At 38.7% G+C, this 22791-nt stretch overlaps 1 protein-coding gene and 1 long non-coding RNA gene across 6 annotated transcripts in view; one reads left to right on the top strand and one right to left on the bottom strand.

The window, feature by feature from the left end:
• Window positions 1–5788: 5788 nt before the first annotated feature.
• The window catches only part of pmp22a (peripheral myelin protein 22a), a 36223-nt gene continuing 19220 nt past the window's right edge, over window positions 5789–22791 (bottom strand). For 2 of the 4 annotated variants that reach the window (XM_089128291.1, XM_039687381.2), the window contains 4 exons: window positions 7300–7390; window positions 7078–7156; window positions 6445–6585; window positions 5789–6332 (listed from right to left, as the gene is read on the bottom strand). In XM_089128291.1, coding sequence (XP_088984417.1) covers window positions 6172–6332; window positions 6445–6585; window positions 7078–7156; window positions 7300–7377 — 459 coding nt within the window. In that variant the 5' untranslated portion in view covers window positions 7378–7390 and the 3' untranslated portion in view covers window positions 5789–6171. Of the gene's footprint in view, window positions 6333–6444; window positions 6586–7077; window positions 7157–7299; window positions 7391–8257; window positions 8437–22791 lie in introns of those variants that run through there. The other 2 variants (XM_039687380.2, XM_039687379.2) reach the window with 2 other exon arrangements.
• Window positions 8844–11620, top strand: LOC120462649 (uncharacterized). 2 transcript variants are annotated; one of them, XR_016155073.1, is made up of 5 exons: window positions 8844–9123; window positions 10245–10363; window positions 10471–10626; window positions 10974–11073; window positions 11257–11620. It is a non-coding gene; the product is annotated as an uncharacterized LOC120462649 (long non-coding RNA). The 2 variants fall into 2 exon arrangements; XR_016155072.1 differs by lacking the exon at window positions 8844–9123 and adding an exon at window positions 9783–9934.

Consider the following 22791-nt stretch of genomic DNA (forward strand, 5'->3'; position numbering starts at 1 on the left):
TTATTATTTTGCTGACATATTTTTATTGAATTTTACAACACATTTAACACAAGAACATAACATACACTTAATACAAACATAACTTACTCAAATCTCTCCCCTTTCACATTAACCCTGGCAGTCGCAAAAACTACTACTACAACTACTACTACTAATAATAATAATTCCTTAAACATGCAGTGCTTTACATCACACACTCCCATTCATCATTAAGTATATTACAACTTCACACATTTATAGCCTCTTCAATAGCTCCTTCTTTATAATAATAATAATAATAATAATAATTCGTTACATTTATATAGCGCTTTTCTGGACACTCAAAGCGCTTCACATAGAAGGGGGGGATCTCCTCAACCACCACCAATGTGCAGCATCCACCTGGATGATGCGACGGCAGCCATATTGCGCCAGAACGCCCACCACACACCAACTTACTGGTGGAGAGGAGACAGTGATGAAGCCAATTGGTGTATATGGGGATGATTAGGAGGCCATGATGGACAGAGGCTACTGGGCAAATTTGGCCAGGATGCCGGGGCTACACCCCTGCTCTTACGAAAGACATCCTGGGATTTTTTATGACCACAGAGAGTCAGGACCTCGGTTTAACGTCTCATCCGAAGGACGGTGCTCTTTTTGACAGCATAGTGTCCCTATCACTTTGCTGGGGCGTTAGGACCCACACAGACCACAGGGTGAGCACCCCCTGCTGGCCACACTAACACCTCTACCAGCAGCAACCTGGCTTTCTCAGAAGGTCTCCCATCCAGGTACTAACCAGGCTCAGCCCTGCTTAGCTTTAATGGGCAACCAGTCTTGGGCTACAGGGTGATATGGCTGCTGGCAAACAAATCTCAAGAACATCTCCCAAATTTGGTCAAATTCAGAAGACTTCCCCTTGATCACATATACTGTATAAGCTCATATGTAAGGCCAAACTGGGTATCAAGTTTTTCAGCCAAAGTCCAAGGGAAGGACAACTTGTATTTTTCTAGCAAAAGGCAATTCAACGCCTGGCTGGCTTGTAGGCACAAATCAACCATTTTTTCTCTTTGACGGGCAGACAGCAATTGTCCACATAGACCCCCAATACATATTACCGGACTTAAAGAGATGAAGTAGTAAACTGAGATACATACCGAGTCACTTTGCTCCAAAACTTTTGTACCCCACCACATTCCCACACACAATGAAAAAAAATGTCCTTGGAAATTATTGCATTTTGAAGTCACGAATACTAGGGCTAGATTTATTTAATCTCACAGGTGTGATATAAGTTCTCATTATATTATAACAGTCTCAAACGAGAATTTATAGTTTGTGCTTTTAGACATATTGTACCCCACTCATCTGATGAAATGTCTTTATTTAAATCCTGCATCCGCTCATCTTTTATTTTCAGAATTTTCGTTATGATTCTGTATCAGTATATTATATAATTGTGTAATTCGCCCTTTACTGAAACAGTCTTGTGCGGAAAGTTTCCACTGTGGATAATAAAAGGAGTTGCACAGAATTCTTTAGTTTTGAAATAATCAAACTTCTGAGCTGCTGAGCCGGGGTATATGAAACTCTGAAACCAGATTGCCAAATGACATTAAAATATTGTCTTCATGTAAGTCCATTAATCTAACTATTCCCTTATTCAACCATAGTTTAAACTCATATATGAGTGAAATATTCATTCACCCAGATCGGGGAGAAGCAAATGGGGACTCTCCAAGAAATTTATAAACTCCGTACCAGACCACAATGGTATTTTTCACAAATGGATTGTCTGTTTTTCTTTTTAGTTCTTTAAGGGGTGCTGAATGTAAAAAGCTGTCAAGTGTCAAGCCTTTTGCAGCCAACATTTCAACCTGTAATCAAGACATATTCGTATCTCAAGGGAACCGGAACATTGCAGCCCTCAGTTGAGCAGGCCAATAATACCACCATAAATGTGGTAATTGTATAATTTGTTTACAATAAAACTATATAAGTTGCATGTACAAAATACTATAATATTGTACAATTTCAATAGCATAATGATATACCAGTTACAGCAACATAGTCTCGGCCTAGATCAGGCCCACATCTGGTACACATGCGGCGCGTTTCCACTGCATGGTACGGTTCGGTACGGCATACGGTTCGGCGCGGCACGGTTTCCGTTAGCTCGGTTTGCTTTTCCACTGCAGTTAGTACCACTTCAATGTGTCTGGTATTATAGATAGTTATAGTTTATCTGCTCCTCATGCAACCAACGAGAGGAACGTCTGCACTTCGTCCACTGCACTTCGGAAGTTGTTTTTGTTTCTTTTTTCTTCAAGCAAGTAGTTTTAAAACAGGTGCTACAGCGGTGGCTGTTACTGGCTATTCAAATCTAGCGTTTTGATGTTTCGCAAAAAATGTGCCATGCAGCGGAAAAGCTCCACAAGTGAGCCGTACCGAGCCGAGTTGTACCGTACAATGCAGTGGAAAAGTGCCAAAACGTGCCGTACCGTACCATGCTGTACCGTACCATGCAGTGGAAAAGCACCATTGGATTCCACATGGCCCAGATGTGGGTCAGATCAGGGCTGACACTATGTTTCTGTCTGAGGCACCTAAATTGACTAAAAACATAAAGCAAAAACATCCAATGCGCATTCATCATTTTGGAGATGCTGAGTTAAAAAACCTTGATGAATTTTATGGAGAAAAGGTACTGGCATCTTGCTCTGACCAAAGTGATTTGAACATGCCTGACGTCTTAAAAACTCATAAAATACAAACATCCCTGCAGGAGGACTTGAATACACCATTATAAGTAAGCAAGTATATACTGCTCAAGTGTTGTAGAATAGATCATCTATTCTGTGCAGTATGCTAGTATGCTCATCCAAAGTCTTTTTTATTGTTAAAACCTTAAATACACCCCACTGATTTCCAGATGAAAGTCTCTGTGTCCTGTTGTAAATACTGTTCGTGCCTTATGACCCACTGGGTGATAAATAACCTCTAAGGTTAACCAGGTTTAACGTTTGAAATGGAGCTGGGGGACTAGTATGGGCCCCCAGAGTTTTCTTGACATAACCAATATGTTATCAGGATGCTCTGCCTTGGTTGAGCACTTCTGATGGTACATGTTTTGTAAGACTGCATGGATACTCAAGTGTGTGTGTGAAACAAATGATGCTTTTAGAAGTTATTGAATCACATCTGCATCTGTGAGGTGTTTCAGTCATGGAAGGATGTGAATGTTACAAACACTTGTGGAAGATTATGGCATAAAAGCTGGTTTTGGGTGCACATGTTGAGTAATATTTGTTGAGAAGTTATTTTGCTTTCTTTGTCTTTTTTAATGTGATCCTGCGTTTTAGAAAAATTTTATAGAATAAAACTTAGTACTACAAATAATATAGCAATAAAAAAAAATAATTCATGAACTTGGTAATACTTACACTGCTTGTAAAAAATGACCACGGGCAATTTTGAGCCAATTAAAACCCCACCAGTTTTCTGGTTAACGTTGCATCAATGACTTAAAATATTGCATTTTGCCACTGATCAAATTCGCAACGCAGCCTAGTAAGGGTTTTGAGATGATCCTGATGAAAAGCATCTCCTGAAAATAATCCAGCAGGCTGATTCCAAAAACATGATGTTGACTTTTGAATAATTCTTAAATAAGGACTAGACTAATTTTGATGAAAAGGACTTGTGTTTGTTATATTACAGTTAAAAATACCTGCTACTAAGGGTCTCATCATTGCCTGGCCAGATTTGTTCAAATAACGACACTGTTTTGTGATCTTTTGACAGCAACTAAGACACACTCTGACAACAATCGAACTTTCAAATAAGTGTCTGGCGCCATCTAGTGGTCATATTCACAACAGCTCAAATATGAATCAATAATTGGTTATTTTAATACGCAATTCATTCATTCATCCTGTCTCTTCAAACAGATTCACAACCCTTAGTAAGTTCTGTCATAAGAAAATGTCGACATGTCAAGTACCTAGACTAATCTATCTCCCTTTCAGCTACAGTTCTGAGTCTGACTGCACCTGTGGTTTGCAGCGGCTCTGGTTAAAATGCAGCAAATGTTTATTAAAATATTTGACATTGCTATTAAAATTGCGGTAGCACACAGACTGCAGAAAAAAAGGCCCAGTGTTTTCGAAAAAAAGAGAAAAAAACAATGCAAGGTTAAATAAGTGTTACAACCTCCCCACCCCTGTCAGACAATGTTTAGCTAACTGTATTAGCATAGTGGTTTGAAATTAGCAGGGAGGAAATGCATCACATATTGCCTAAGAAACTACTATTTAATCTAAGTCATACAACTTTATCTGTAATATAGTCTTTGTCAAAAATGTTACTTTCTGTCCTCAAAATCAGTTTTACCTCTATATATTCAACATTCAGCCTACCTGTTTCCAGTCTTGACAACCACCAAACATGATCGCGTAGGAAATAGCAAAATACTGAAGTGGTCACATGACTCATATCTTATACCTAATTGGTGAAATTGATGGTGTTACAACCGGTCTCCCCGATATTCAGTTTTTTTTTTTTTTTTTTTTACATATTATTTAGTAGGCCTCCTTTTTGAAAGGTGCCCCATTGACAGCCTTTGGACCTTTTTTTTCTGAGAGTCCATTTCAAAATAATGACATTATAGTTGTGTTAGGGTTGGTCTGTCAATAACTGATTCGGATCAAAACTTTTAAACTGACTGTACGTTTTCGTTTCGGTTGCTCAGGACTCACAGACACTGCATGAAATGTCATCACTGAGTCACATCTGTTTTTCTCCTTCACTGACAGAAAGCCTGACCTCAGAATCTGTGGCGGGAGAAGTTGCTTGGCTTTCCAGACTTTTCTTGATTGCACTATCTATCTGTCTGACGAAGAGACTACGTGCTCGAAACATTTCCACGTGCGTGTGTGCGCGCGCGTGTGTTTTACCATTAAGATTTCCACTTTTTAAACCGTGGTGTGCCCACCTTTTTTGTTAATTTCCTTGTTGAGCACCCGATTTGAGCAACATATTGCTTCTAAGTGGATGTGCATGCTTTGATAACAATTGGTACCACTTTAAAAAGTGTCTTTTAGGCTACTGTATAAGTAACACAGCACCGAAACAGTATATGACAAACTAAGTAGCCTAGGCTATGCCTGAATTTACAGAACTCATAAAAGATTAGGCAAGTACCATCCATGGATGAACTCCTTCTTCAGGCAAAATTCTGAAGTGTAGGCTATATATGACGGACACTGTAGTATCCCATGAGGCCACAGGACAGGATTTATAAATGACAGTGAAGCGACGCAACAGACGCTGGTATGTCACATGATAATGATAATGGCGAATGTAGTACGTGTGGATTTCATTCATACATACTACACACATTCATACTATACAGAACATACTTTTTAGCGGTTGTGAAGTAATTATCTATTCAAAAATACTTACTAAAGGATGTATGCGATTTCAGACACAGCCTCATCTGAAGTATTGAAAATTGGGACATGGAAAAAAATATGATTTTTTTTTTCTTAATAACAAAATAAAATGAATACAGAAAGAAGACGAGATATATTCTTTCTGTATTAATTTAGTTTTTTTATATATATATACAGTAAAGTGATATGATCTCTAAAATGTTTTGGTGAGATTAAACACCACATAATGAGTCTATTTATCTCGGTATGAAGTTCGGCAATGGTTACATATCATAATTTCAAAAGTTTCAAAAAACAAACCACCACACTTCTGGAATTTGGATATAAGAAAAATTTGGACATCAACAAACTCCCTTCGAGAATACACTTTATTATGACATTTAAAAAACAAGATATTGGAAAAGGGTTATACCACACAATGCAAAACAAACAAAACGATTTATACTTTTCCTATATCTTTCCTCCTTGAGTACAACTTTAAAAAGTCAGGGCCTTCGTTGACCTTCGCCATAGCATTACTATTTACAAAAAAAGCCATGAAAAAGTGATATAAATAGGCTCACCAGCCAAAGACAACCATTGTGTCTTCTCTGTATTGAATCTTCATGAACTGTCAGTTTTGGTTGATCACATTAGGTCTAAATATTCAGGCTTGGAGGAGACGGCCGTTTGGTTAGAGTCTGTCAGCTGAGTAGTGTTCTCAGTTCTAGCACAATCCCTGAGGGCTGAACTCTCATTCTTTCTTCCTCAGGACAATGTAAATTAAGCCACTGATGAGCGTGAGAGGGAAGGCCAGCCAGGCCAGGACGAAAGCGTAACCGTACGTACTCATCTCTGAACTCATCTCCGGACTCATCACTGTGTAGATGATGGCCCCGCTCATCACGAACAGACCTTCGGGAGAGAGCGAAAGAGAGAGAGAGAGAGAGAATATAAACAAGTAGACGGGAGGTTCTTCCGCAGGGACAGGTGAAATGGGATGTAGACCTGGGAAGGAAATACTCACTGGCGAGGACCTGGAAGACGGCCGTGAAAAAGAAACGACCTCCCTTTACGAGAGTGAAGAGCTGGCAGAGAAAGATGATGAAGGAGATCAGGGAGAAAAGGGTGGCGAGGACCATGAGCGCCTGCACTGCTTGGAGCCAATCTGACAGATTGTAGAGAAACACAACAGACATAAACACTAAAGAAACATAGATCTGCCCACCCAGCACATTGGGATTTTATAGATTTTATAGTCTTTTACTTTTGTTACCTTAGTTGCTTTTTTCTAATTTACTAGTATTTTTATGTCATTTGGTTTCTCGTGGAAAAACACATTTCAATGAGTAACAAATATGGAACTTTTCAAAGTTTTTTTTAAAGGGACAGTTCACCCAAAAATGAAACCTGTATGAATTTAAAAACCCAAAAGAAGGTATTTTGAAACAGCCCTATTGACTTCCATAGTGTGGAAAAGTAGTGTGTGTCAGTAACTGTTTGGTTAATGACATTCTTCAAAATATCTTCTTTAGTTTTTGTGATGACAGAATTGTAATTTTTGGGCGAACTATTCCTGTCAATAATGCGATGAACAGTGTACCGTACAAAAATGTAAACAAACCATCTAGGTGTTCAAATAAAATGATTTTACATTCACCTGCATCACTGCACGAATGACCATTACTTTCTTTGCAGTTCCAGAGGTTATAACTTGCATCTCCATATTTTCTCCAGGCCTGTTTTAAAAAAATAAAATAAATAATAAATAATTAAAAACACACCCATATAATTATATCTACACATCGTTCATAAAATTCCACCTAAAAAATATGAACCACAATAATCCAAAAGCAAGTCAGACGACAAAAATGATACTCACATTAGCACATGTGGAAACGAAGAGAATGATAAGGTCCGCCAGATGCAAGAATAACGTTGCAAGCAGAATGGCCAGCATTTTGGGGGCTCTTCTAGAAGAACAGAAAAAAAATACACATTTTATAATGGGCAGCGTTTTACTCGTGCAGTTCCAAATCTGACCACCAGAATGCGCTGCCGTCAAACTCATCTAGAGCCCAAAACCCCTTCAGGTCTGTCTATTTTCTCTCATTTTTTCTTTAACATTTAAATTGAAAACATCTGTTTTGTGGACACGTAACGTTAATAATTGTACTAATCACACTGCAGTGTTTGAAAAGCTATCTAAATGTCTATATTTATCAGAATAAAAACATCCCTAAAGTCACACATAGTATACAATCCAGTCACGTCACTTTTTTTCTCTCGAGGTGCCGCCTTTTTTTTCGTCACGTCTAAACTGTTTGTCGATGTTACTCAAGTTTTTTTCCCATCTGAAAAGTAAAGATTATGAGAGGCTGATAAAAATTTTACAAATACAATTATTATGGAGTAGCCTACGAATTGAAGCTGATTTCTGAAGCACACAATAAGCAAAGGAGGCAAAACATTCCTGCAGCGTTTGTTTTCATCCAGAAGTTATTGCAAAACTCCGCCAGCAACTGCGACTTCAGTGAAAACTCAAGATGTGCTCATTTCAGAATAAAACAGTTAAGACAAGCAATGCAAATTATATTAATACTATATAAAAACAAACCTCTAAAAACACTATCGTACTAATATCCTACTCATAATAGCCTAATAAACTTTAAATGAAACGGCAAACTTCCCGTGAAAAAAAGACAAGAGGCTATAAACGATGCGCAAAGAGCTCTCCATATGGAAGATAATAATAAACACAAACGTGGTTGAATCTCCTGAAATGACGTAGTTAATATTCCATAAATGAACTAAAGAAAAAACTTAGTTATCCAACTTACAGGTGAAGGAGAGATTAAAAATCCGTTAAAAGCGAAAGAGAGCAGGAAGAAAACACTAGGTCGCGTTTACTATGTGATCCCACTATAGATACTCAAAGCACGAGTCTCTGTATTCCAGATGTAGTACCACAGCAGGGTTTGCTTTTTTCCTCCTTTCTTTTTTTTTTCCTTTTTTTTTTTTTAGAAACGTGAGAACACCGCCCTGGAGCGTTACTACGTCACACCTTTCTCTGTCTTTTCCCTCCCAAACTTCTCACTTTAGATTGTTAGATAGAAAAGAGCTGAATGTGCATTTATAAAGTATAAATAAAGCATTTTTTTTTTCAAGAGCTTAAAAATGTTTTTTTCCCTGAATGATTCAAACTTAAACTTAAATATGTTGGTTGACTTAGGGGAAAGTTTACTCTTTAACAACACAATGCACAATGATATTGGTTTTTATCATGAATTCATTAAGCAGTTGTATGCATGTCATAGAGTGCTTTTAAGTTTTACACACATACAGCAAGACCAGCTTTGTCCGCCATTCTGAGCAATTTAGTGGCACAGAATGTCTTAATGTGCGAGTGTTATTACACTGAAAAAAGTGATTTTGTCGAGTGGTAAATATAATCTGTGGAAACCATATAAAATGTACATGATTATTGCAGGCAGCCAACGAATCCTAAAGTAATGGGTAAATTCTACATATGCTACCCATTCATCAACAGTAAGAATCATCACATAGAAAAATGGAGTAAAATATACCCCCAAAACGTGAGTTTTTTGCTTTAAATTGCGCATGCGTAGGCCCGCGGTTTCTTTTTGAGTGAGTGTGGGCGACGCTGGATCCTCTCTCTGGCTGCCATCGAACAGCAGAAGTGAAGGTAAGCTATTAACATAGGAGTGCATATATATATTTTTAATTATGAGACATTACACTTCGCTTTTATTGGGCTTTCGTTTGTTTAACATGTCATTACTTGAAATTAAAGTTTGAATCTGTCGATGGCGTCACCATGGCGGAACACATCAAGCCGACGGTCGGCCGTTGGGCACAGATTTCAAAGTTACTATCAGATTTAATGTGATTACCTTGACAAATTATACATTATTAAACATATATAAGACTCAGGTTTCAGTATTTGACCACTGTTTCTGAGAAACTTATAGTGACCATATTAATTAATTTCAGGAGTATGCAAGAAAAAACAGTCGATGGCGTTTTTAATATGAATTATGTGCGTCATTCATCCGCTCCCATTCATAAATACCTCTGTCGTCGTCATGACAGAGCTCGACCAAACAAGTGCTTTCAGCTCAAAAATATGCAGATTCTGAGAAATATTTATTGATTATCATAGGTTTCTGTCAGAATTCTGTATAACGTTAGAGGAATTATATTTATTGAATACACCAAAATGGGCCGATGTAATCATAGCGCTGGATACTCCTCGGATGTAGTGTGTTTTCAATACACACTGGCAGCCAGCGGGTGTCGTGTGCACAATGCACATAATTATAACGCTACTACATATATCACGAAGAAGAGCCACATGACCTGTGACACCTGAAACCACAACAAAGTTTCCAAAGATCGCTGAATACTTGCAGATAACATGATTGCAACGATATATGACGCATTATTTGTGTTCTTCAAGCCATGCAGATAACTTCATAATATATTACATTTATAATGTAAGTTAATGTTAATCGATATAATCTTGATAGTCCAGAATACTATAAAATACAATATTTTATGTCCGGTTTTTTTATCCGAAGCCAAGTCAGATCACAGAAGGCTATTTAAAGCAATCGACATGCATTATAAAGTAATTTTGGAGCAAAAACATGGTTTTATAATCTCATAAATTGTAGTGTATTGATGTGTGCTAAGCTAACATGCTACCTAACCCTCAGAATGCACCTGCCATATATAGCTGTTAGATTTATGTTGTTTTTTTTTAATAGGATGTTTACTGAAATGTTTCTTTTTTTTAATTTACAGTTGATAGCCTACAGTGTCAACAGAAGTGAAAACGGATCAAAGAAATTGAAGTGGTCAGCCTCAGCCCCTCTGTGGGTGTGTTTATTCTAAAGTGGCCAGCATTATTCACTGAAGCTCAGGTGAGAATTTCTTGTAATTTTTACTTACCACTAGTATACATTCATGTGAATACTATGAGAGCTGGTCTTTAATTTAAAATGTAAATTTTGGTCATTTAACTTCCTAGATCAAGGAGGAGTTTAGACGCATCACAACATATTCCTTGGAGGAGACATTCACACGGAAGCTTGATGAGTACTCACGAGGTCTTTTGCGGCTAATGCGCGCCAAAGGAGAAGTAGCTGGTTGCAAGATGTGTCCTCTGCTGGACACTTTAAATGACGTATGTAATTTTATTTTTTCACAAATATGTAATTATTGATATGAGTGAATTAAAACTAAAGTAATTTGTAAACAACTGATTTGTTGTGCGCAAAGTTGAGCTCCTTACCAACTTAAACCTTTTAACATCAATGTGTGAATTCGGTCTTATCCATCTATTTTCTTTACTGCTTTGTCCGTTCGGGTCACAAGATTTTTGAGCCAACCCAGCATTTATCAGGTGAAGGGGCAGTGTTCATTCTGGATAGGTCGCCAGTCTGTTGCAGGGCCGTAATTCGGTCTTAGTATATGTAAATCACTCCCCACTTCGCTAACATTCTAACATCACTAAATTGTATCTCCCTACAGACACAGAACATTGAGAAACATGAGATGCTGTTGTCTGCTGCCTCATTAAAGACAAGACTACCTTGGTGAAAATCAAGAAGATCTTTTCCATTACTACCAGGTATGTCATATTCATAACAGATTTTTGATTAACTCAAAGGATCCTCCTCTCTTCTTGTATCCACCTTCTCCTTTTGCCTTCCACTCCCCCTCTGCTCTCCTTTTAGATAAACTGAAATATATTGAAACAGCATCTTACATTAAATAAAAATGTGCATGCTTTTTGTTTGTTTTTTACATGTAGGAATGTGAGGACTACACAGACAAAAACATGAAGGTGATTGTGAAGCACAATGTCATGGCTGAGGAGGATCCAGATTTGTCTATTGTGATCGAGGGAAACCAAGTAATGGAATCACAGAGTTTAGATACAACAAAATGTGATTGGACTTCTTCCAGTACTGCTCTGATCTCCTCGCTTCTAGTTTCATTTTCTACTCTCTCCTCCTCCTAAAACAGCAATGTTTTATTATCCAACATTATTGAAACAACATTTGATAGTCCAGTGAGTTAACATGTTCATTACTTGAAATGTTGTGTAAAGTTATTGTGCTGCACTGTATTTTGAGTGTTTCATATGAATTTTTGGATTAAAAACATTGATCTGATGAACCATGTGAATGTCTTTATTGTGTGTGTGGGGGGGGGGGGGGGTACATTTTACCTTCTCTGAATAAGTAATTAGCTTGATTTGAATAGATAATTTTTACCTAATTTTAATGAGTAAGTAGCTGTTGATAAATGGAGGTAATTGTTACCCAATTTATGCAAGTATTTAATAGCTTTTTACTTCAGATAGTTTATACTCACTAATATGGATTAAATGTACCCCACCAAAGTCAATGCAAATTGTTACCTCACATTTTTTGGGTAAATTCTATAGATTACTTTTTACAGTGTAAAGTGTTTACTAGTGTGTGTGGAGCCCCATAGCATAGCCCCTCCCAGTGGCCCCACGGTATGCCCAGAATGTTGGCATGTGTCTGTTTACTCCTGCATCTGGACTGCATAGCAAATAGATTCCTTCATAGTCACTTTGAAGTCAAATACAAACAGCATTTCAACTTTTATTTCAACTTTTTCACACAGCACATTGGCGGGTCTCCTCGTAACTCTTCACAAATGCTTGTGTCTCTCAACACTGGACTTATAAACATGTTTTGGTGCTGCCAGCGTGACTATAAGGGTCCCCTTTTCTATCACGCCCTCATCAGGAGTCCCATGGCAGCAGCTGTGTTTGTAAATAGAGTGAAGGAGGCGTTCCCTGTGCCAGCCCTGTTTTTTTTTTTTTTTCTCCGCTTAGGTTTTGAGTGTTGGACGGTTTGCTGTGGTTTGGCTCGGGAGTTCTGCTGTTCTGTGAGATGGATGGATTATTGGTCAGAGTAATGGGCTAGTGGCGGCAGGGCAATACGTTTACCCTGATCTCCTTGTTTGATGCAGGTCGTAGGGAGGGTAATAAATATACAGCCTTGACATACTGGCTGTCCGTTCACAGTCTGACATAGTGCTGGCAGTGGACCATTAAGACTTCACTTTGTACTTTAGGTTTTTATACTTGGTGCTCACCAAGAGTTTATTTAAAAAAAAATGTATTTACCACTAACACATACTGTATGAATAATTGGACAGACAACAGAAATCTAACAAATTACAAGTCAAATCAATTTACCTATATTAGTGGGAAAGGTCACCTTTGTCAACCATTTTGAACACTGCAATTGTGTCTCACTCATCTCAATGAGTGTTTATAGTAGGAAAAAAAATAGATGGGAGGAAAAATTATTTCAATGCTTTTGCACTCTCCCGCAAATGTTTTGCGTTCCCCCAAGAAATTTTGCGCTCATGTGCAAAATCAAAATCTGCGCATGTTACATTTGCTTGCAAAATGTTTGCATAACCACGACAAAATTTGCATTCGCTCACAAAATGTTTACGTTCCCCCAAAAAACGTAGCGTTTGCTCGCAAAATATTTACATTCACACGGGAATATTTGTGTTCGCATACAAAATGTTTGCGTTCCCTTGAGAAACGTTGCGTTCGCTCACAAAATAATTTTGTTTGCACGGGAAATGTAGCGTTCGCGACTTCGCGCACAAAATGTTTGCGTTCCCCCCAGAAATGAAGCGTTTGCTCGCAAAAAGTTTACGTTCTCAAGAGAAACTTTGCGTTCACACAAAAAATTGCATTCCCCAGAGAAACTGTTTATATTTCCCCGAGAAACGTAGTGTTCATTTGCAAAATGTTAGCGTTCCCACAAGAAACTTGCGTTCCCGAGAAACTTTGCGCTCGCCTGCAAAATGTTTCTTTTCCCCTGAGAAACGTAGGGTTTGCACACAAAATGTATGTTACCACGAGAAACGTAGTGTTCATTTGCAAAATGTTAGCGTTCCCAAGAAACTTTACCTTCACCTGCAAAATGTTTCTGTTCCCCTGAGAAACATAGCGTTCGTTCGCAAAATGTCTGTTATCACGAGAAACAGAACGTTTGCTCACAAAATGTTTGCATTCCCTCGAGAAATGAAGCGTTTGCTCACAAAAAGTTTATGTTCTCAAGAGAAACTTTGCGTTCGCACACAAAAAATTGCGAGAAACGTAGTGTTCGTTTGCAAAATGTTTGCGTTCCCACAAGAAACGTGCGTTCCTGAGAAACTTTGCGTTTGCCTGCAAAATGTTTCCATTCCCCTGAGAAACATAGCATTTGTTCGCAAAATGTTTGTGTTCGCAAAAGAAACTGTTTGCGTCCCCACAAGAAACGCAGCGTTCCCGCACAAAATGTTTTTGTTCCCCTCGAAAAACTTTGTGTTCGCTCGCAAAATACGCATTTGCATTCCTCTATATGTAAACATTTTATCCCGCCTTTTCCCTGTATTAGTGAGGAACCCCCTGGGGGTCCATGGGGGAACTGCAAGGAATTTGTGAGTTGATGAAAAGCTAATCATTTAAAAATAAATAAAATTAAAGAATTTTAATGTGATCTCAGACTTTTTTTTGATCCCACTGTAAATAGAAAGGTTTCCTCCCTGTGAATGTTAATTATGGCTCACATGTGCACAATGAATGATGCCAGAAATTTTATACGGATGTTTATAATATAGCTTGACAGGAAGAGCCATAGGCCATATGACTCCATCTTATTAAAACAACATCTATTTACTATAAGAAAATTCAATATTCTGACATAAACATTTCCTTGTGCCGAAGCAGTCAATGATGCCAAAGTGAGTCATGATTGAGACTGAGATGAGTGTATGGTTTAAATCAACTTGCTGTTTGAGTCAGAGAACTCATGGTCTGGCTTCATTTAGTTTATTGACCACTAAAACAGCAGAACGGATTGTCCTAGTGTCACAACCTGTATTTTAGGGCTAAAAGTATTTTAATGCTAAACTTTATTGCATAATGTGGTGGTTTTAACAAACTAGTTCGATTCGGATCCATTCCTGCTTTCACATTGTTGTTTTTGCTTTTAACTTCTGAGATATACAGTAGGAACTGTGTTCATTTCAACTGTTGGAAAATTGTTTTTTTTCACACCAACAAAGCTGACGCCAATCAAGTTCCAGTATGGAATCATCCCTTGTGAAAAAGAAGTACATTTTATTGTATTGAAGGATATATTATTACATATATTATCTTTTTCACATGGGTTACTCATAAGTAGGCATATTGCGTATTTTGTTTGTTTGCTATACTTGGCTTGACTGTATGATGATCTGCATCACATCATTTTTGTAGTAATTACATTTTATCCCATGCCAAAAACATGACGTTGAACACTTTGATGTCTCAAAACAATGTCGTGACTGAAATCTTTTCCGTTATTAGTGGCTGGCGTTCCTCGTAGCGGACAGTCCTGGCTCTGCTTTCGTGAGAAGGACGGTTGAGTGGGAGCGACGCTTCATGCCACGCCAAGAAAGCGTGACAGTAATCAGGGAGGTTTCGTTATTAGTGATGAATGCAGAACAACCTTGGGAATTTCACATGTGTCCGGGGAGAGGGAGGAGCCTATCATTCTAGAGTGAATCCGACGAAAAATAGAGCAATTGGAATTCATTGACTCACACCGGAGAGGAAGCGAGAGAGAAAAGCTTCATGGGTGTGGGCTGAAATGAGTATTATGTCACCAAAAAACGAAGGGAGGACATCCTGAACAGAGCAGGGTGGAGGAGAAGAGCATTAATTCACATATGTCTTGATGCTGAAATGGGTTAGATCAACAAATCATGGTGCGGGTTAGTTGAGAACTTTGGCTGTCGCTTTTATATCTGTCAGTGTCATTCCCCCAATTTCCCTTGAAACAAGATAGAAATAGGAGTAACTTTGTTGGTCTACCACCAGGTTTTGGAAAAAAACACATCCCTTGAGGCTATTTGAAGCTTGGACAAAAGTTCACAGCTGTATTGTTGCATAATGAAAGATAAGGCTTTGTCTAGAGCTATAATTACGGTTGCTGTTTTCACTTTACTCTTAGACCAAATCTGTCCAAGATTTTCATGATTTCTGCATAAACAGCTCTGAAATCTGTGTTGAATGTTTGTCTTTCACCCAGCGATGATCAGATATCAGGCCAGAGGGGCTGTGACTCAGCTTATACTAAAACAATGGCGCACTAACCACTGGAATGATTAAATGCCCTTGCTAGTGTGCAAAAGAACATTTCACTGAGCCCAGATGTTGGTAGGGGTCGATGCGATCTATCTGCCAAGTGTGAGGTAGAAGCTCTTTCAATCACTACAGGGATGGCCTTCATTCATACAAAGCTTGCTCCAGTTTTCTAGGGCTTTCCAATTGGGGTCTGTAGGAGGTGCTAGCTAGGTGGTCCAAAACAGTTTTAACATGCGTTTGTAGGGCTATCAAAGTTAACAAGGTATCAAGGTTTAACGTGGTTATTATTTAATGCACTTGATTCTGCTTTTTAAGGTCAGAAATCATGAGATTATTTGCATCTTTGCTGAATAAAAAATAATTCGTTTTCTCTTAAGTTTCATATCTCTTCTCAATGTAATAGTCAAGAGATATGCTGCCATCAATATAGTATTGTATTTTAGTATATTCTTGTTTTTCATATATTTTGGCTTTAGTATACACTCTCAGAAAAAAAAGGTACAAAAGTTGTCACTGGGGCTGTACCTTTTCAAAAGGTACACTTTTGTACATTTTAGGTGCTAATATGTCCATTTCAGGAGCTAATATGTACATTTAGGTACTAATATGTACATTTTAGGTGCTAATATGTACATTTTAGGTGCTAATATGTCCATTTCAGGAGCTAATATGTTCATTGTAGGTCCTAATGTACATTTTAGGTGATAATATGTCCATTTTAGGAGCTAATATGTACATTTTAGGTGCTAATATGTACACTTAGGTACTAATGTGTACATTTTAGGTACTAATATGTACATTTTAGGTGCTAATATGTCCATTTCAGGAGCTAATATGTCCATTTTAGGTCCTAATGTACATTTTAGGTGCTAATATGTACATTTAGGTACTAATATGTAAATTTTAGGTGCTAATATGTACATTTTAGGTGCTAATATGTACCACTAAGGTACCAATATGCAGCCTTTGGGTACAAAAGTGTACCTTTTGAAAAGGTACAGCCCCAGTGACAGCTTTTGTACCTTTTTTTCATGAGAGTGTAATGATAATACAATATATTGCAACTTATTTGACAAACAACATTGTCGCCATAAAATCACATTTGATAATTTTCTTACTCCGTATAAATGAGAATTTGTACATGGAAACACATGTGCAGCTGCTTTGATATTTTAGGAAGGGGGCCCCTTGCTAGGGGATCGTCATATTTAGGGGTCCTGGCGTTGTAGTAAACATGAGACCTCACGAATCACACCATGACTTAGGGGGAGATGGCTTAACTAAACTGCCCACCCCCATCCAGCCCCTCTGCCACGGCCCCCTTCCACAGTAACAGCCGAATAAATCACAAACATGCACCATGACGAAGCCCAGACCTCGGCGCTGAAGCCATCTGTGAATCATTAGCCCTGGCTTCCTGTTTAAGACTGTCTTCAGCACACACGTCCCTATCACCACGTCACACTGTCACACAGCTGCAGGAATCACTCTGATAAGGGCCCGAGGTGGCAACGGTGCATCAATGAAAGATTTGAAAGGGATCGGATTCGCCCAAATGCATCTGGGCTCAGTGAAATGCTGGCACGAAAGGTGTCCACTGAGACCAACTTTGAGCTGAAGTCCACTCAAGTTACAGCAACTGTTCCCTCCCAAACCCCAATAACACATTCCTGCTAGTCAAACAGTATAGACACTGCATCTCATACTGGACATCCTCTGGTCCTTATTTCAATTCATTTTAGGAAGGTGCGGTTCAACAATGATAAAAAACAAATTTTGAAAGTTCATGTCCAATATTTTTCTACCATATTGTGTTACGCAGAGCCAACTTTTTAAAAGCCCTGATAAACCTATGATTTATTTGTGTCTGACCTCAACACTGAACAGAGGAAATGAAATGGGGAAGATTTCAAGTAAAAAAAAAAGGCAGAGCCTTGCCGCCACACCTAACTATTGCCTTTACACTTATGACCAGATTTACTGAACAGGGCAATTTAGAGTGAGAGCTGAATCCCATATAAGCACTGATGGGAATGGAAAGTTCTGCGTGATTTACTGACGATGCGCAAATTAAAGAACACAGAATGCAGCCAGATCATTCCCATAATCCCAACAAACAAATTTCGGTTCTGGGAACGTTTTTGGTACAGAGAACGTTCCTAGAACTTTCCCTTAAGGTTAAGGGAACGTTCCCGGAACATTCTCCTTACGATATAAAAATGGAACCTAAAAATGACCTACATGGAATGTTCGTATAACTTTCTTGTTTGGTTCCCAAAAAAATAACCTCATAGGACCATTTGGGAACGTTCTGGGATGACCAACACAATCTACCAGTTAGCGTCTGGTTTAAAAAATGCCGCAAACACCAGTAAATTGACGAACGCAAACCTTAGTAAATCACCTTGCACGAGTCATTTAAATATTCTCCTACCATAAATTTTGCGTTTGAAAGGGAAACTCAAATGCAATAAGTTCAGCCGCAAAAATAACCCTGTCCACGTCTTGTCAGCGCTAATTTGTCACTGTGTCTTTAGTAAATCCTGACAGTAGTTTTTAACGTCACGTGTTAGTAATCTGGCCCTAAATCATTTAGCAGACGCTTTTATACAAATGAGGAGAAGAACAGAAGCAATCCAAACAAATAGGGCAACAATATGCAAGTGATGTGACTGGTCCCAGTTAGTCTACCACAGTATAGCAAGATACATAGAATAGTAAGTGTTAGGGCCAATCCCAATTCTACCCGCGTCCACGTGAAGGGGTAGGGCTGTCCCAATTCTCTTTTGGTTGGAGGGGGAGGGCTAGGGTGAAGGGCCAGATAGCCCTTCAAACGAAGATTTTTCGGGAGCACACTTCAAACGAAGGGGTATGAGAAGTGTCACTGCTAACCCAGGCTGGCTGCCCAAGCGACAAAGGAGACCCATAAATTTAAGTATTTGTGGCTTTAATAAGTATTATAACGACAAATAATGACTTGCTTTATGTTACATTCAATATTGTGTTCATATTTACGGTCAGTTTCTGCACAGAAACGTTTGTAAAAAAAAAAAAAAATATCGCTAAAATTACTGTAGTTTGCTAACGATAGTCCCGCAACATATTTTCGTCGTCTCCGTTGTTTCCTGCGAACTTCACAAGATGCAAGAAAATAGCTGTAACCCACGCGACTGAGATAACTGCAGCTGTCGACGGGATCTTGGAAGTTGTGATAAACATCGGCGCATCTCCTGTGACGTAGGCGCTAGCGACGACTTATAATGACGTTTAACGGAGGCGTAGTGGTGTCCCATTTCTTAGGGGAATATTTTCACCCCTACGCATTGCCACTCTGTTTCAAGGGTCAAGGGGAAGGCGAAGGGGTAGGGCTAGGGGAAAGGGAAGGGGTAAGGGGTAGAATTGGGATTGGCCCTTAGTATTAGTTAGTATGGGTCAAGTGTTGATGAAAAAGTTTCTTGAACATGGCTAAAGACTCAGCAGCTTGGGTTGAGATAGGCAGGTCATTCCACCAGCTTGGAACAGTCAAGGTAAAGGTCCTTGAAAGTGATTTTGTGCCTCTTTGAGATGGCCCCACAAGGAACTGTTCCCTAGCAGAACTCAATCTTCTGGAGGCCACATACTGTAGGTCTGAAGTGGTGGGTGCAGAGCCCGTGGTTGTTCATCGGTGCCTTAGATTTGGTGCGAGCTGCAATTGGCTACCAGTGCAATTTTGTGACGTGTGCTCTCTTCGGCTTGTTAAAGACCAGTCTTGCTGCAACATTCAAGATTAGTTGCAGAGGTTTGACAGTGCAAGCTGGAAGGCCTGCCAAGAGAGCATTACAATAGTTCAGTCTTGTTAGAACAAAAGCTTGGACACGGGTTTGTGTAGCATGCTCTGGAAAATCTGCAGGACATCATCACCATGGGCCAATGGTAATTCATAGGTATTTACCAGCTGGAGTGAAGTTTTCTGAAAAGTTCGTTTTGGCAAGTTGTTTCAGTTGACTCCTGAAATGAATTTCATTTTGACCTGATTTTGTTCTAAATGACGACACGCATAGATTTCGCTTAAGTCTTTAACAGCATTCACAGACATTGATGGAAGCTACAGCAGCTGTTAGCACTATAACATCACTCTGGGGTTCATGAAGGATGGGGTGGGTCGGCAAAGGTCATAATGGGAGACCCCTGTGGGAAGCATTTCCTGCATACCTTTGGCAGAATTGCCCCCGAATGTCGAAAGCTCTGTGTATCGTTACCTTATCCCAGGGTGTTGGCTTCATATGGTAAAAGCATTGATGCTGATAATTTCTGCCTCAGAATGAGCGGGATGAATAAAGAGCATAATTTTCCTTCTCTGTTTGTGGAAAAAAAAAAACCAAGTATTTCATTATTTAAGCATGACACACAGGGAAGGCCATTGTCTATTAACAATCTTAGTAGAACACAGATGTGCGGATTACCACTGTTTTCACATATTCACAGATATTATTCTAATTCCATCAACCACATAATATATTCTAACTACAAGTAACTTTGCAACTACAAGTCATTAATGTATTAGTAGACTCTCATTAATTAGTATTAGTATTAATAACACTTCATTTTTATGCTTCTCGACAGACATAACCACTATAGAGTATACTATAAGTAATGTAACTACATGTCAGCTTATTCTACTAATCAGAAGAAAAGATCTGTAATTACATTGGGGTTTTATACAGTTGTGGTGGTTATTCAGTGTGGTAACTATTTAAATGGGAAAACAACATCCCTAATACACTAAAATAGTGCTGCACTTCGAGATTATATCACTGTTTGATTATAGAGTATGCATATTGTAATAATATCATCCAGTTCAGTGCTTGAAGGGGGAGGGGAGGGGAGGTGCCGGTACTCTCTTGCATTTGGCAAATCATGACATTTGAAAATTTTACAGAGAAAAACAAAACTTGGAAATTTTGCTTGTACAACAACACCAACTTATTGTTATTTATTAACAACACAAATGTATTTAAACAAGTCGTGTGTACGCGGTCATTTTTTTTTTTTTTTTTTTACAAATAAACATTCTCTTTTTAGAAGTTGGTCATTAATATACCTGCTTCTTGAAGTTTGTTAAGATGGGAAGTAATCAACAATTGTATTTAAATGGTAAAAAAAAAAAAAAAAAAAAAACATCCAAGAAAACAGCTCTGATATTGTATTTTCAGTCATACTGCGATATGTTTACAAGACAGCAAACAAAAAAAAAAGTAGGCCTACACTCGGGTTTGATTTGGGCATGTAGGCTACTGTGTAGGCTATTACATCAACTAAAAGAAAAGCTTATATTTTGACTAGTTTACTCGTTTTATTTATTTATAAAACATAGTTTTACCCAAACTGAATCATTAAGACAATTTTAAATGGCTAAATCTTGTATAAATATCTTTGTCTTTTTCTTTTCTGACGTAGCCTACAGTTCTTGTTCACTGCTGCTCAGTGCTCATGCAATGCTCCTCCTCGCGGTGTGAATGCACTCATTGATTAACATACAAGCCGAAAAAAAAAAACGCGCTGCTCACGCTTGCGGTGGCCGCGATCAGCCGTAACGCGCCGCAGATGTGTGCAGTGTAAATAAGGGGTTAAACGACCGTCACGCTTTTTCTTTAAGTGGTATAGAGTGACGCTACAAGCGAGAAGTAGCGCAAGAAAAAGTGCAGGTACGCTTAAGAGTAAAATGTAGAAGTGCTGGTAGGCCTAATGCGTACCGGTGAGTACCGCCCCACTTCGAGCACTGGTCCAGTTTCATTTTTGCCTCAATGACAAAAAGGACATTTTTTTCTAACAAAACTATGGTTAAATTAAGGCATGTATGCCATTACCTAATTTGCATAAAATGTTTTAGCAAATTGGCTTGTACAAAAATGCTTGACAGCAGCGCTATCAGTAGGCCAATTTATTCTGTCTTGGCTGAAAAAAAAAACTAAATTGTTTTAAAGATCCGCAGAGACGCGTATTCTTATTGTGCAAGTGAATAATCCCTAGTATTATTTTTATCTCCCTTTGCATCTTCAGAGATGGAACGAGCGAGTCATTGTTTGTGGATGATCAACAGGATGATCCAGATCTTGAGAACGAGTGGGAAATGTCAGTTGAGCTGTTAATCCAGCGTGCACCGCGCATGGAAGGACAGTTTGTGTAAAAATCTGCTTCTTGAAACAATAATATTCAAACAAATCTTATCAGATTGCAGCATGAGAAGGGAAAAAGACAAAGTCAAAAAGACACTCAACTAGACTACACACACACACACACACACACACACACACACACATACTTTTGGGACGCAGCCAGTGCTGAAATGGGAGTGATTTGCATTGCAGGTATGCCCCTTACCCGCAACTTCCACAGATCCTCATGCCATGATCCAACATTTGTGGAGAAAACATAAAGATTGTGAAATATTGGAGTGTTTGCCGTGGTAATGGATATGACAATGTTGTGTTTGATGTTGATGGAATAGATCTGTTAAACAAGTATGAGACTTGTTACTGCCAATACATACACAGACACTGCTGTAAGACATGCTGCTCTACCCAAAACAGCATCCATGAATTACCTGAAGCAGATCTATACAGGGTTTCTGAAAGCACACTGCAAACTGCTATACAGCAAATGCTGACCAAGTATTTGAAAGTTGAGCAGCGAGCTCATTGGCTGTTGATACAACAGGAACCAGTCAGCTGTTCCCAGTAGAGATGATGTGATGGCTAGCAGATTAAGTTAAGGGCCATCTTCATGAAGGAGCTTTGTATTTTCCAAAACTTTCTTAGAACATATTTTTGTTAGTTAGGTACTGATTTATTTCCAAATGCTCCTTTGTATTCTGGCTAGATTGTGACTGGATTAACAAAAGTGTATTCATTTGAAAAGGTTAGGGAAATTTGGAAATAAACTGTGACACCCACACAACTGTACATTTTACAGGCAGTGGGTGGATTTTGTTTGCCAGTGGATTCTAGCCATATTAAGATCCCCATGTGCCACTTGCAAACATTCTGTTTGTTCAGTCCACTGGTGATTCTACTGGGTCTTACATTGGCTTATGTGGCCAGTTTTTCAAATAAAAGTGGGAGGTATTTTCTACAAAAAAGAATGTCTAAAAGTTTTTCTCAACCTTACTCCACACTTCCCCTTTTAGAATGAAAC

The sequence above is a fragment of the Pimephales promelas genome, chromosome 3 (assembly GCF_988280905.1).
Source record: "Pimephales promelas chromosome 3, fPimPro1.hap1.1, whole genome shotgun sequence".
Taxonomy (NCBI): domain Eukaryota; kingdom Metazoa; phylum Chordata; class Actinopteri; order Cypriniformes; family Leuciscidae; genus Pimephales; species Pimephales promelas.